The 16,025-nt window shown below is 45.6% G+C and overlaps 1 protein-coding gene across 1 annotated transcript; it reads right to left on the bottom strand.

Moving 5' to 3' along the window:
- Positions 1-1,328: 1,328 nt before the first annotated feature.
- On the bottom strand, positions 1,329-12,075 carry prdm2b (PR domain containing 2, with ZNF domain b). The gene is made up of 6 exons (XM_076141041.1): positions 11,914-12,075; positions 11,369-11,521; positions 10,390-10,516; positions 7,610-7,714; positions 2,863-7,451; positions 1,329-2,667 (listed from the first exon to the last, which is right to left on the bottom strand). The coding sequence occupies exons 1-6, from the start codon at positions 12,043-12,045 to the stop codon at positions 2,650-2,652; spliced, it is 5,124 nt and encodes a 1,707-aa protein (XP_075997156.1). The 5' UTR covers positions 12,046-12,075; the 3' UTR covers positions 1,329-2,649.
- Between the last annotated feature and the right edge of the window lie 3,950 nt (positions 12,076-16,025).

Raw genomic sequence — 16,025 nt, 5'->3', positions numbered from 1 at the left:
TCCGCCTCCTGAGCAAGACCCCGGATATGGACGAGGATGGAGACGATGTGCCGCTGGAGGTTCTTAGTCATCTTCCTCTATCTAAGTCTTCACTGTCACCATGGTCCTCTGAGGTCAATGTAGCCTCTCCAGTGTCTCCAGCGGTTTGTGGGGTGATGTCATGGCGATTCTGCAGAAAGTACAGCAGCCTGACTTGACTAACCAGTGGCTAAAGTGGATCTTACACATCCACCATAGATGCGTCTCCACCTTATAATGGGTGTTCAGTCAATGAGGAGTGTTGTGGGCGGTTTTCCATATACATACATCCATTCCCTTAAATTATGGTTTTCAGATTCCCTGACTTTGTGAATAATTCAAGCAAAACTGATGCTTTGAATTATATAAAGCCTCACGAAACACTGGAGGCAACTTTTAACTTTTCTTCTAACTTGTGCGCGTGAAGCCGTAAGATTGAGTTAAGGAGATGGAAGAATCTATGGTACAGCATGACTCGCATATCAAACTGACAAGTGTACTGCTACCAAAATAAACCCGGCTCTCCCTGCAGCAACCAGGCTGCCTGACCGTGACCCCCAGCAGCTCGCTGACCTGTAGAGTCCCACACACTTATCCATTTAAAATCTATTTTAAAAAAAAAAGAAAAAAAAGTAGTATCACCTTCTATTACACCCAAATAAACTGGAAAGAAAAATGAATGGTCCTCGTGCAATAAGTGCACAAGGCAATCAGCAAATGTTGCAGCAGAGAACGACTCACTGATTCGGGGTCATGTAGCTCTATTAACAATGAGAGGAATAAAATGGGCTCCCTGCTGAGAATCAGACTCAGCCTTGGCTTTCATGAGCCCTATAAACCAGAGCCCTACAGAAATACAATGAATGTTAAATGTACTATAAAGCACAATAGTCATTTTGACACATCACACTGCAGCACCGGGGTATAACTGGGAACCAAGCAAGAGATTTATGCAAATTGAAAAAACTTTTTATTATGTCAATTACAGCAACATTTTACTTGAGGTCTTTCGGGATTTTTTTTTTCGTCTTTGTTCATCCTTAAATACATAATATTGATGCTGAAAGGCAAAACATTATTTCCCATGGAAATATAAATTAGTTTCAAATCATATTGTTCAGTTTCATTCCCCATGCTACAGGCGTTTGAGTCTGCTCTCTCAGCGGTGAATGGACTTGATCAAGAGTGAAGATTGCAGTGAGATCTAGAGAGCCTATAAATTAAAAGGTAAAATCTTTATCTGGAGGGACGTAATGACATTTTTTGTCATTTTCAAACACACTGGAAAATAAACCTTTCAATGACACGACTGCCACACGGCTCCTGGAACAAACATGACGAGTCAAACAACTTCTTTTTCCCCACTTCTTAAAAAACCAAACAGGCTGCATTCTGTGTTTCATTCTATTTGATTCATAATTGTCAGGCATCATACAAAGTTGGTTGGCATGTCTCTTTCAGCTTCATCGCAACAACGGATTGAGGCTCAGGCGGTAAAAGCAGTTTTCTTTTTCTTTTAAAGATTAATAATTTGCCAGTTGGTGCAAATTATCAGCGTCTGCAGTGTGCGACAGACCTGAATACATTTCATTACTGATACAGTTAGAATTTTGGCAGTTCATTTGTTTTAAAGTGCTGTAAGAACACTGGGCTACAGTATGAGCGGCGTCAGAAGCTCATTTGGAGAGATGCTGAATCCAAAACGTTAACAAGGAGGAAGGACATTTGTGGCAGAATGTTCCCCTAAATCTTTGTTTTTTTTAAAGGAGTACAGTTCCCATATTTTACAAGTGGAACTACCTGCTCTGTCAGACAAAAAAAAAAAACAATATGAGAAAGCAAGTAAAAAATATACTTGAGATTGAGACCAAAGGAATAGCTGTTAGGCCACGCATCCAAACACACCCATACACAGATTCATCACACATATACAGTGTTCCTGAGGACCAATGTTTGCAGTAAAGCACTGCCAATTTCATTTTTGTTTCCCAAACAAAAATATTCCAATAAAATATATTGTACAATATGACTACAGAATTTTTTTAAATCAAACATACATTTCATTTTGCAAATTAATGTAGAAACTAAAGTTCGGTGCCCGTTTAGACATGGAAATTGGCTTCATCTACTATTGCTCTACACAGCACATGCATTAACAAACTCAAGATCCAAAAATATCTAAAAACAACTAAACGGGGGGGGGGGGGGGAGGAAATGTGGAACGAAAAAACAACAAAGCCTGAACACGCGTCACAAACTGATACATGATTGCCATTTGCAGTATATCAGCTTTCCAATGTAACGGAGCCCTAATGTTACTGTTTTGGGTCAAGTAATGACACATAGTGTATATATTATTCAATCATTGTCATTTACACTTTCTGTTCCTTTTTTTGTGTTTTTTTTTTCTCTTTTTTTGCAAGGCTGGCTAAAAAAGTATCGAGGCTCAGTTCTGAAGATGAAGAGAGTTCCCCTCCGTTAACCCAGCGAGGGCCGCCGAGATAAACGGACGGCCGCTTGGTTGGCGTGGATAAGCCGGCCACAAACGTCGACCTCAGTGCTGTCAGTGCCGCGATTAGTCCTGAGGTGAGCGACGTTTTACCACAAATACCTCAACAATGTCCACATGGCTCACTTCGTCGGCACGTCCTGTGGAAGACGAGACAAGGAGAAGTTACAGGCTGCGTATTAAACATCAAACTGTACAAAGGGTGAATGGTGTGACGTTCTTTACACAAAGTGTCCTTTCACACGCAACTCTAGTCATCATTTAGCTTTATTTCATTCAGCACAAACTAATAAGTAACCAACATTGCATTCACACCTTAGGAGAATCTATCGTACCTGAGTCTCCTTTGGCTCTTGGGTTGGCGGCTCCTCAGTCCTCGCCTCTGTGGAAGGACCTGTGTTGGCTATCTGCAAGCTTCTGGTGACCGGCCCGCCTGCTCGCTCCCTCGACCGGAGGGAGAAGCGCTCGTCTTTCTTCTGCTGTGGTGGCGGTGGTGGTGATTTGGCTTCTGCTAGCTTCTTGGGCATCGCTTCCTTGCCGGCGCGCTGCATTCTGGCAGCAGGCCGCGGCGGGGCAGTTTCACTGGACGCCTCTGAGGACGCTGGGGCAGGAGGTAGAGACTGAATTTGGCCCCTTTTAGTCTTTTTGCTGGCAGGAACGGCTGCCGGGAACGACGCCTGCCTCTTGTAGCGGCCTAGCGCTGCGCCGGCTTTGCCTTTGCCTGCCTGCGTGGTTTCGGGTTCTGCTGCAGCACCAGAGCTCCGTGCTCGGGTCTTTCCCAGAGGTTTAGATTCTGGCTCTACCGGCTGCATTTCACAGTCTGACGCTTTTCTCCTAAGGTTCATGTTTTTATCTATGGTCTCTTTTTTCACCTCTACCAGGCCCTTCTTGCCCTTTTTCAGAGCGGGCCTCAAGGGACAGCTAAGTGCAATGTGTTTACAAAGACTGGCGGGGTAGGTGAACTCCCGGCTGCAGTGGGGGCAGATGTTCTGCTCCTGCTCTTCCTCCACCTTCACGGCGGGCTTCTTTGCAGACGTGGCGGTTTTATTTTTCTGTGAAATGGCCTTCTGCAACAGTTGGTTTCTCTTCTTACTGAGGGCACTCATTTTTGTTTTACCAGAGGGCTCCTGGTTAAAATTCAGTCTCTTTGGTTGACCCATTCTACGGAAAGCGCTCTGGCCCGAGCTAGCTGCCGACGGCGACAGAGCTCCGTTGGGACACTTGACTATCTGCTTGAGCGGGATGGGGTTTTTCTTGGGAGTGTAACGCTTCTTGTCGCTAGCGTTGGCACAGGCCAGGATGTGCTGGTGCAGCTCGGGCATGTTGTCAAAGCTGTTGCCGCACTTAGTGCAGCGGATGGCGGTGGTGAAGGTTTGCGGTATGTTGTGGGTGGTGAAGTTGGTTGCCGAGGCGACAGAGCCGGCGTGAGAGCGGCTGTGGTAGGGGAAGGGGGGCGGTTTGTAACTGGGGTAGTGTTGATTGAGGCCGAGGCGGACATCCGGGCCTTTAGGCTTACTTCCCTCTGAGGCCATGATCTTTATTGTAGTGTACAGCTCCTCAGTGGGGTCCTCAGGCCCATCATCATCATCATCGTCACCATCTTCTCCACCATCACCACCAGCATCCTCTGCATTACCATTCACATCAGTCTCCTCTTTAGCTCCATCAGTGGTGAGTGGAGCGGCTTCATCAGCCGTCTCTGGTGCTGGTGTGGAGGGGCAGCTCTCCTCTTTGGCTCTGGATGGGTCGGTGTAGTTCTGCGGCCGAAGCTTTCCGCTCTCTACAGTCGTGTGTGCGCACGTCTCGTTGGGATGCAGATCCTTCTGGTGCTGCTCCAGGTTACACAGAAATGCAAACTCCTTGGAGCAAACGGAGCAGACGAAGATGCTGCCCACCCCGTGCAGAGACGTCCGGTGAGCTAACAGGGCCGGAGCGTCTCCGAACAGCTGCACGCAGAACTCACACTTAAAGGGCCAGTCTGCTGCGTGCTCTGCGATGTGTCCGCTGAGCTCTTTGATGGAGTTGAACGGCTCTTCGCACACGTTGCACACGAAAGTCTTGCAGTATGTGGAATCGACCTCCTCTACCTCAGAGGGTTTCTCAGGTGCTTTCTCAGGAGCGGCCGGCTGCGGTGAAGAGTCGACACCAGCTTCTGGTGCATCATTCATGACCGAGTCAACTGTGTAGTGCTGAGGCTCTTTCTTTATCACAACTTTAGTGAGGGGCTCTGAATCCAGTGATGGGGATGGATCAGTGAGGGGTGATTTGGGGGGAGGAGATGGGGAAGAGGAGGATTCCTGCTGGGACGAGACGACTGCTAAATCGGAGCACAGAGGTTTCTCTGTTTCTGAATCAATGTCTTGGTTTATTTTTCCATTTAGCACACTGTTGCAAGTTGCATTGAGAGGAGCATCAGCCTCTAACGTAGGCGGATCTATAGACTCCGAATGGCTTTGTAATGATGTACTTTTCAGGGGATCTTCAACTGGGGACCCAGGAGAACTCACCGGAGAACTCACAGGCTCAGGGATATGATCCTCTTCTTCATCTTCACTTTCTTCCTCTGAATCTAACAGGGGTTTGGATCCGACTGAATTTGGAGACATTTTGGGAGAGAGGACGGGGAGAGGTCTCTGCGGAGAGCAGTCGTAAGGTTGAGAAAGAGGTGAGCTAGGCATCGCTGGTGGAGAGGGGATGGTAGGCAGTACAGGGGGAGGAGGTGTGGAGGACGTCATGCTTGAAGTACAGGGCGAGGACGGGTTCAAAGTGACGGGAGTCAACGAGGGCGGAGAGGGCTGGGCAGACTCTAATCCAACATTTGGAGAGCGAGACTGAAGGCAATTCAGACTGGGTGAGGGCCCCTCTTCTCCTGACGAGGTCAGACCAACATACTCGTTCATCAGCACCTTTTCAAGCATGCTCGTGTTGGGTTTCCTCTTCTTGGTGAGTGGCTGCGGAGTCGGACTCCCCTTTGATTCGGTCTCGAGTATACTCTTGCGATGCATGCTCAAGTCGAGAGCTCCATCCCCGAGCACCAAATTGAAGCTGTCACTTCTTCTGCTGACAGAGTTAGACAGGTCAAGGGGCTGCTGATTACATGAATTTCCTCCACTACCAGAGGAAAGTTGGCTGCACATGTTGTTTCCAGAGGGGCTGAGGCTGTCCGCATCATCCTTGTCCAGCGGGCTTCCAGCGGGGGACGTGCTGTGGCTTTCCACCTTTGGTACCTTAAGGGCGTAATAGTTCCCTGGCTCCGATTTGCAGCTCTCCATTTTTTGCTCGGGACTGAGCTGCGGGGAAGAGGGGGGAGAGCCTGTCCTTCTCTTAAACCTGCCCGGACCTTGCAGGGGGAGGGCTGAGAGAGAGGAGGCCAGTCTATGGCTTTCTGTGATCACAGCAATGGGCGACTTCTGAATGTCCTGTGTCTGAAGGAGCTGTTTGAGCTTGGGTGAGAGATAGACAGTTTTCTCCCTTTGGAAAGCTGATGGATCTGCGGCTTGTTGCAACAGGCCTCCCACTAACAAGTTAGACGAGGACGTAAAAGATGAAGATGATGAAGAGGTGGCTGAAGATCCTGCTTCTGTCTCCAATTTAAGGCTAGGAATGAGAGGAGGAGTAGATGTTCTCCTTTTGGATGATGGCTGGCCTATTTGACTGGAGAGCAGCTGCTTGGTGGAACTGGTTCTGCCCTCCACTTTGAGAGTCTGACTGATCTGATTGGGGCTAATAATGACAGTGTCGAGACCGAACAGAGCAGCGGAACTGGAGTCCACCTCGATCACCTCACAGGTGCTCACTGAACTAGTTGACAGGATCTTACCATCTATGTAGAAACTCAAATTCTCAGAGATGTTTTTGGATATGTCCACAACATAATCGTCCCTGTCTACCTCGTCTTCTGTGTCTGCACTGGGCACGTAGACGGGTGGGGGGCTGGTGCTGGGGGACTCCCCGGGCTGCTGCTGTTTCTGCACCGCCGCCTCTTGTAGCAGCATGCCTTTCCTCCGGACGCCTTTTGGAAGCAGGTGTCGTTCGTGTATTCTGCGTTGATGTCGGCGCATGTTGGTGTGCGTGCCAAATGCTTTGTTACAGTACTTGCAAGGATGAAGTTCCTTCGACTCCCCGTTCTCATCCATTATAAAAGGGCGGTCAGCGTGGGGCCCCATCTCCTTTCTCTGCATCTCAGAGTTGTGCAGAGGTCCCCCACTAAACTGGGATATGGCTATGTAGTGACTGTTCGGGCTGGTGCAGTCGGGGCTTAAACCATCAGAATGCACCACGGAGCTGAGCAGACTAGAAGTTCCGGCGAGGGATCCGGGCCTTTTCCTTGACAAACTCTCGTGCCTTCGCTCGTGCCGCCGCCGCCCCACTTGTGAGCCAAATGATTTATTACAGTACCTACACTTGAATACTTGTGTATTCTGGGTAGTGACGGCATGAATGTGTATGTGGCGTTCCAGACCCTGTCTGGTTGAAAAGTGTCGCTCACAGTGCTGGCAGGGATAGGATTCTCCATGAGGGTCACCCTCAAGGTCACCGTCAGGGTCCGGGTCGAGGTCAAAATCAGGATCAGGGTCAACATCTGGTTCTTGTCCTGTAATTGAGGAAGAGTCTAACTTGACCTGCTGATTCTTGTGGCTCTCTTCATCAGCATCACCACAGGTTGGAGACGGACCAGGGGGCTCACTTTGCATGGACTCAGCCACAGATGACTGCTGAGCTATGTGGATGGGGACCAACTGCTTTACTGCGTCTGGATCCTCCAAATCATCTGCATCTCCCTCCTCCTCATCGTCTTCTTCCTCCTCCCCATTCCCCCTGTCACTCATTCCCATGGACATGTCCTGCACATCTCTATGCTCGGTACTTTCCTGCTCCTGTGAAGGCCCCAGGGACGACGGCCTCTCATCCTCCTCCTTAGGACCTGAAAGCATTTCAAAATGAGGCATTTTAAAACCCTTTCATGTTTCCAAATACAAAGGCAACAAGCTAACTGACATAAACAAACACACACACATATGTATCAAGTAAAATGAAAAGATAATTGATTGATGATTGATTACCTATAATGAGTCTACATACCTTCCTCCCCATCCCACATCTCTTTGATGATAGTCTTAGTTTCACTTGAGTTCTTGAATCCACCCAAACCAGCTCGTCTAGCTCTCTCCAGTAGCTTTCTCCTCGCTGCAGAAAGACACACACACACACACACACACACACACACACACACACACACACACACACACAGCACCGCGTTAGGCCCAAGAACAAACACAGTTTAAAGCAGCAAGGTGAGGGTATATTTAGTGTCATACGCCTCGACACTTCCCATTTCTGACCTTTGCCACAAATACTGCATAAACATTTCATATCTTCATGAGGGACCAACGGAACAGACTTAACTTTTTACATCCAACTTTCATTTAAACTTTCAGCGAGTCTGAAGAATACAAGAGGAAATATATCATCTGTAAGTAGTAATATCTGTTTTACAACTGAAATCATTTGACATGTATTCCTATTTGCAGCATGTAGAGAGTATTTCCTTTGACCCATCTACTCTTTCCTTGTCGTAAGAATGTTTGAAATGTCAGCCCCTGACTCCCTTAACGTTTTTGGCTGAACTGTGCTCTGGTATCATATTGTTTTGCCTGAAGGGAAATGAGTTGAATGAATGAGCTCATGCGTACAATTCTGAAAAACCACTTTAAATACAAGAAAAAAAAATACAGTAACTATGTCTTGATCTCTTTGCATATACCAGTTCATAGAATTCCATGGTTTGTCCAGGTACCGTGAACATTTACATGACCCTGCTTTGAAATTCAAATGGTCACGCCGTAGCTTATTGCAGAACAGAAACTTAATAGTCTCTGCTTGCATGTCTAACTATTAAAAAAGAGATACAAGTAACCAGCATGTCTTTGTTAATCACCTCTCTACCTTTAACATCACGCTGTTCTGCGTTTTAAGCCCGGGCTGAGTCAAGAGCCTGGCACCTCATCATCAACAGTGTGTCAACAAGGTCATCTGACCCGGCCTACAAAACTGGATTCATACCACACAACCAACACATGCTGAAGGTCGGTCATCTGACAAGAGAGGCAACCTACTAAAGCTACAGCAGCAACACAATTACCCAGACGTTTTGTGGGGACTTTTAACTGCACAAGCATTTAAGAGCTCTAATGATTATTGCCATTATTCATTTGAATGGAATACTCACTGTGTAAACATTAAAGTGGGCATGCCTCAGTGAGATTGTGCACATGTTGGATGTTTAATGCAGCAAGTTAGATAAGTAGGCAACATTCAGCAGGATTTATTTTGCAGTTCAGTAGAGGCCTGCCAAACACCACTGCAATGCAGTATGGAGAGATGAATGCACTACTAGAGGCTACTGCCTTTAGGGTTACAGAGGAGCTCTCCTGACCAAATGTCAAGACAAAGAAAGGCCATTTTACAACCAGTTAAACTTAAAGCATAACTACACAGAAGAGTTTTAGGGACTGAATTGATGGATCTGTTTTTCTAGGTTCGGTGCAAGACGTCATGAAATAATACACACTTGCAGGACAGAATTGTCACTCAGAGATATGCCGCCCTTGTACTATTCCAGGGTTTCTGCTGATTTCCTTTGCTCTATAGTGTAATGGTTAGTCTGGCCCTTGACCCCATGCCAGAGATTTGACTGCGTAAAAGATAGCTACTTAAAATAGGTGAAGCAAAAACAGATCGCAGCAGATTAGATCAGATGACACAACACTACATATGTATATTTAATATCAATTTGTCCTCTTCGTCGTGTTCCGGCATTTGATCACCCACATGATCGAATTGTCTTTTGAGAAAACAATGTCCAAAGTTCATACTCATTACCATGCTTAGAAGTAGATTAAAGAGTGACAAATTAATTGGATTACGTACTGAGAACAGACACTATCATTTGACATTCTGGAGCATTATTTTTAGCAAGTAAAATGTTCATTTTGGGCAAAAGAAAAAAGCTACTAAGAGGGAAAAGTTCAACTGCGCTGCTATGGTTGTTTTTTTGTTGTGCTGCACTTACAAAGAGCATCAAATGTGAACAATATCAGCCCGGGAGCTACGAGCTACAGTGGTCAAATGACTTACAATGCGATAACTGTCTTTAATCCACATATACGAGGGCTGTTTGCAGAATAATTCGCTCCCGACTGTTTGCCATCTGCTTCTGTACGAGATGTACGTGCGCCCAGTTAGCTGTTAGCCTGGTGCTAACACGCGAACCAAGTCTGACAACTGGCTGAACTGGTTCTTCTTGACCCAAACGCAGCGCTGGGTATTGTTAGATACGCTCTATGTGATATTATACACCCGCTATAAGTCGTTAGGACGCGGATCCGCTTGCTCTACGCGGCCGTGGCGGAGAGTAAGCTGGCTGATTCGGCTAACCTGCTAGGCCATCATCAAGTGAGAGGCTTGCCGATGGATGGGAATCAAGGAAGGTCACATCCTCGACAACGTCAGGAGCCACCGGAGGAGAAAAAGCTGGCGAAAAGTTACTCGGGCGCTCGTTCGGTAGCTACGCGTCCCGTTACAGCGACCAGTTGGGTGTTTCGACCGGTATTTACGACAAAATGTGCGATCGGCGTCGGCTTTTGCGTCGGTTATGGAAGTAGATAAAAGCCCCACACATCGCCGAAGCCTGGTAACGTTAGCCGCCTAGCCTTCCTTCCTCACTTAGCCTGCTAGCTCCTGAGCAGCAACTTCAACCGCACACAGAAATGTGTCCGTGAACGCCACAGACAGGAGAGGCTACGGTAAAGCGGGAGTGTGTCGCTGCTAGGCAGGCAGGCAGACAGGCAGGCAGGCCTCACCTCGCTTGGCTCTGGGTGAATTCCTCCGGCTCAGGCTGCTGGCTCTTTCTTCCTCCAGTGCAGCTGTTATCTCCGGGTTGTCTTCCACACTGTACCACACCAGCAGCTCCTCTCCGGGCCCGATAGGCTGCAAACACAGACAGGGGAGGCCGGCCGCCAATCACAGGCCGCCTTGCTGAGAGGCACACGGGGAAATTTGGGACACCGCGCATCCGAGGGGGGGTTGGAGGCTTTGACACTGTTACCTTTTCTTTTCACTCCAGAAAGTCCTCATTATCTGCCCAGGGACACATTTCCGGGAAGGCAAAGTAGGAACAAACAGAACACACACCTATACTGTGTGCCATTGTGGAACCGCAAGTCGTTTTTTACTCTCGCCTTTCCTGCATTTTGGAAGGTTTCAGAAGGGGTTTGCTTCCATTCAGACTTACTTAAGCAGTTATACTACCTACATAGTTCAGTGATGTAATATATAACACATCCAGTCATATCAAACTGTTCAATTATTCATTTTCTGAAACTCATTTACTGTACTTTGTTATGGTGGTTTGCTCTAAGATGATCATTGATTACCTGCATACTCATTCAACATGAAAATTACTTTCATTAACTATAAACACTGTTTATGTACAGATTGCTAATTTGTCCTGCAAGTACAGAAGTTCTGATTGATGATCGATCTATTGAGGGTTTTTTTTAAATTGAATCAACCATTTGGTGTATGGCAAATGGTCATTACAAGTCACCAGTGCCCAAGGTCACATTGTCATACATCTAATTTTGTCTGAACAGTAAAAATATTCACATGCTCAATTGACTGACCAAACTAACTGACAAAAACATATACTGCATGGTGGATAATAAAGAAAAAGTCTAATTTTGGGAGGAACCTCTTAAACATGGTCCTCCAGAGGGTCTTGGGAATCCAGAGGATCTCTAAACTGTGCCACAGATCACAAGTAGATACTTTTGTACTTACGTGTAAAACTTTGTAGTAAATGGCTTTGTTGATCTCTAAAGGGAAAAGATTCTGCTCGTCACTTGAGCGTTCCCAGTTCACATAGCGCAGCCAGTTGCCCTTCATGGGATCGGTGGCGTCAACACACATCCAGCCCCATGCTGGGAAATAAACCTATGGGTCATTGTCACAAAGATGGCTTTGTATGAAAATGTTAATGTTCTTGCTGAGAGAAGAAAACAGAAATGAGGCACCCAGTGGACCGCAACTGCAGTAATGGGAGCTGAAATCGAATCAATAGCATTTGTCATCCCAATATCATAACAAAGCCTTTTCATTTCCCCTAAAACAGCAGTGCGCCCTCGATGTTCTTTAAGTTTCTGCTAGTTTATTGTATTGCTTTAATAACTGCAACAAATTCCCTGACTAAATAACACTTGCTCTTAAACAGCGGGCCTGTTGGGAGAGTAGCGATAAAAGCTGGGCTCCTTTTCAAAGTGCAACAGCCTCACAAAAAAGCTGAAGTGTTAAAGGGAAATAAGCCTTTAGACGAGCTTGTAACATACCTCCCACATGTAAACATTACTGGTCACCTGGGAACGCTTCTTCTTTCCTCCAACAAACGGGCCAAACCTCTTGCCTTTAGGGATGACCTGAGTGGCCCAGACACCTGAGAGTACAAAAGGGAGATAATACATCAATCACTTGGGACAATATATAGGAATTGTCTCATTATTAGACAGTACAATCCAATACCACACCCCCCTTCTGCCATTCTTCTTTCAGTGACATGTCTTTGGTAAATTCCGGCCCTGTATTTTGCGCTCGTCTTGTTATTGGACGGCACTATGGTGACAATTCTGTATCCCAGTACAATGCGATTCAATACACATCCAAAACCAGCTGCAGCCTATAATTGACCGCAGCATTGAATCGTGACCCGTCTGCCAAAGTGCCGACAAACAATAAACATTTCCACAAAGGGATTTATTGCAATGATATTAGATTTCACTGTACAGAATAAAGTTGTGATTCCAATAAATAAAGTGTGTTCATCTGCATGTAGTCACCAGGGTTTGGGATAATTCATTCAAAAGTCATTGCAGAAACACTGAAACTAATCTGTGTTTAGATGACCTGTTTGTTTAACTTCATTCACTCACCAATGCGGTTTGGATTTGCAGCCGAAGTTCCCAGACTCAAACAAGCCGGTGCCCCTTTTGATACATGGGATGGAATTTCATCCAGTGTTTCCACCGTCCTACCACTAATGGCCGTGACCTGCAACACCTGGAAAGTGATAGACGTGAACATCCAGACATGCGTGAAACATTCTGCATCAACAGTATGGTTGTTATTGTTGTTTTGACACTTTGCAAGACGCATGCTGTATTTTCTTATCCATCAGTGTCATTGAAGTACATTTCACAGTGAATTCCCGTGTGCTCCCAGCTTGTTTTCACCTGTTGAGTTCAAAAAAGCCTTTTGTATGCATTTAAAATACAGTAGATGAGAGACAAAGCAGACTTGAAGCAACGTGTGGGTCTGTAATGACTCCAAAATGCAGAGGCAGATATTTGTGAGGTTTGTGTTCGTGTAAATCCGGATTACTGAGACATTTCCATCACATTTCCTCTACACACTTTTACTTTTAAACCCTGGTTGATGAAGCATACTGAGCTACTGACTCTGAATTCATCAAAAACACCACATATTCTATTATACAGCAGTTACTTTTACCTCATATGGACAGAATATAACATGTTAAAGCCTCGCTATCATTATTATCATCATTAGGACAATTAACCTAGTGCTTTGCAGCTCGTTTAAGTGGGAAATATGCGCCTATGCGTGTAAATTAACCGCATAAACTTTTAATACATACTTCATTTCGGTGATAACTTTGATTTGTGTGTTTTGTTCAACCCCACTGATGCTGGGAGTTGAGCTCAGGCTTTCTTATATCCCCCCCTCTGATCTCATCCATAAATTTATAACAAAACGGAGCTCAGGCGTGAAGTATGTGCGTAAACATCTGGATTTAAAAGCTTTTTCTTCATAGTAAAACTTGTCCAGAGAGAAAATGAAGAGAGCAGAGGAAAGATGGAGCGCCTGGAGGATGAGCTTTATTGTTACCGTTGTAGGGCGACTCGTCCGCTCGTTTCTTCCCGGCGTGTGAGGTGCCTGGAGCCGGTTTCTCCCCCGGATGTCCCCGCTGCCTGCCGGAGGTGGTTCTCACTTTCCGCGGCTCATACGTGCTCTTACCTGCAGGATTTCACCGGGGAACTGAGGGGGCTTTTACCTGCTCTCACTGGGCTGAAAATGGCGGATGGAGGCTTGGAGTCTCCAGTAAGTGGTTGGGATGGTGTGTGTGCATGGGTTTGTGTAGTTGGGAGACGAAAGCAGGCAAGCATCCCTGTCAGCCCCGAATACACAAACACACACGCACGCTACGGGACAAAGTGGAGTCAGACTGCAACAAAGGGTGTTTATGTGTTTATGTCTAAGATCCTCAAACGTGAAACTAATAAGGCCCCTAGATTCACTTCTGTGTGTGTGTGTGTGTGTGTGTCTGCATCTATTTTCCCAGGCTCAGCTTTTGTCCCCCACCCCCTCCTGCTGCAGTTGGACTTGGGGACATAAATTAAGTCCACCAGATCCAGAACCTCATCCAAATCTGCACCCATTCCCATCTATTGCAAAGCCACTTCAGGCTTTGTGTGCTTAATTCTACCTAATTTAAAGATCTCTTCAAAACAATCTCACAAAAGAAAGAATAAAACAAGTAAAACAAATGTCGGATGTAATCACCACTAAAACTGTGTGGGTTCTTCTGTGGAGCATTGCTCAACCTGGCAACCAAACTGCCGCAGTGGAAGATTGGAAAAGATTCTCTGTCTTTTCATGAAAATCTGTTAATATTTTGGAGAAATCTTGCAGACGGACAGACAGACAATCAAACCTGCTTGACCCACTCAGTCTCTCTGTAGATGCTCCCAAATAGTAAACTACAGTGTAAAGCTCCTTTTATAATGAAAGTTCCCAAATTAACATGGACAAACAGCATTAAGATGTACCAAGTATATAATCTAAATTTAATTCCAGCATTGTGCAAATGATGTGAAACAACAAAGAAAGTCTTCCATCTTCACTGTTACAATTGTGTCTGCGGCCACTAGAGGTCGCTCTACTACCGTCAGCAACAAGATGGAGCCGCAGCCCTGCTTGTTCTGCAATGCTTAATTAGAAGAGGCCTGCTGCACAAACCTCATTAATTCTGCCATTTTATGCGACTGTCAAAACAGTTTTTGTTGTTGTGAGCTGCTTCGTGATATGTGATCTAAACTGGGACACTGTCAGAGAGGCACTAAGGGTCAGTTAGTGTTGGATCACCTTATAATGAAAGGTTCTGTCTTTATGTCATTATGGGAATGGGGATGGACAAAACATAGTTATTGTTATATTGTTAAGACATTTACAAAGTATCACGTTTCTGTATTTAGTGTCAAACTAAATTCCAAAAGTTTTTCAGGCACTCGTCACCAACAGTTCATGATCCAGGGAAAGCCGAACAAAGACTTAAAAGGGGACAAAACCTCTCTTGAGGACATATAAAGTGGGGATCCCCTTCTGGGAGAGGCAGGGGTGTAATAGGAGCGGTGTGTGTTATGAAAATAAACACACAGAACAGACAATTACAAGAAATGAGACACTTTCTATGCAAGTGTAATAAATCCAGTAGAATAATCCAAAGATGAAGTCTAACATCAGTTCCTCACCTTGTCTGAAATCCAAACAAGGCCATGTAAACAGAGCACAGCAGCAAGTGTTCAAATATGACTGTATCTATTTTAGTAATGTTTGCTTTCATAAACCTCCCTGAAACTAAAGTAAACACTGATCTTCCTGTTAATCATTATGAAAGGATGTGCCTGCGGTGTAACAGTTTCATGAGACGTGGCTGCATGCCACAGATCCAAAGTGGGCAGGACCTCACTGTGCAGCTCTGTCATCCAATGCCGAGGACACACAACCAGGGTTTACATTTCAATCTGTCACCTACTTTTATATGGATTTAGACTTTTTTTTAATCTCCAGTTCCGAGTGGCCAGCTGCAGCAAGTCTGCATCTGTTTTCCTAATTTCTCACATTCTGCTGCTTAAAGCATCACTCAAACAGATGTGCTGAGTCCTTTCTCCCGTTTCACAGGCCTCCACCCCCACCCGAGCCATTTCTCCACCCCTGCTCGTCCCCGATGGCCTTAACAATCTCTATCAGCTGTCACGGGCGCTCCTGCTTTATGACAGCACTAACGACCGGCCTCCCATATGAGGAAGTCCATCCACCGAGGACGGTTCTTAACCCAGTCGGTACCAGGTTCCCTTTAACATCGACAAGAACATTTTGAACTCCAGCAGTGAGATTTCATCTAGAAAAAGTCAGAATCAAATCTAAATCAGACTGGAATCAATGAGGGAACACATTAAACAGTTTGGCTCTTGTGCTTTATAAGCATAAAAAGTGAACATCAATTATTTGTACCTTTTAAAGTCTTTAGGTTCACATTGAAACACAAATTAAAACAACTTAAATAGCAGAAATATATTATACATAATACAATTCAATAATAATGCTCTATTCAGTGTATTCAACATGGCATGCAGGCTGCACACACTCT

This window comes from Genypterus blacodes, unplaced genomic scaffold (assembly GCF_046128005.1).
Source record: "Genypterus blacodes isolate CSIRO-AG114 ecotype Tasmania unplaced genomic scaffold, CSIRO-AGI_Gbla_v1 ptg000017l_1, whole genome shotgun sequence".
NCBI lineage: Eukaryota > Metazoa > Chordata > Actinopteri > Ophidiiformes > Ophidiidae > Genypterus > Genypterus blacodes.
Note: the sequence above shows the minus strand (reverse complement) of the source record. Positions and strands in the feature narration are given on the sequence as shown.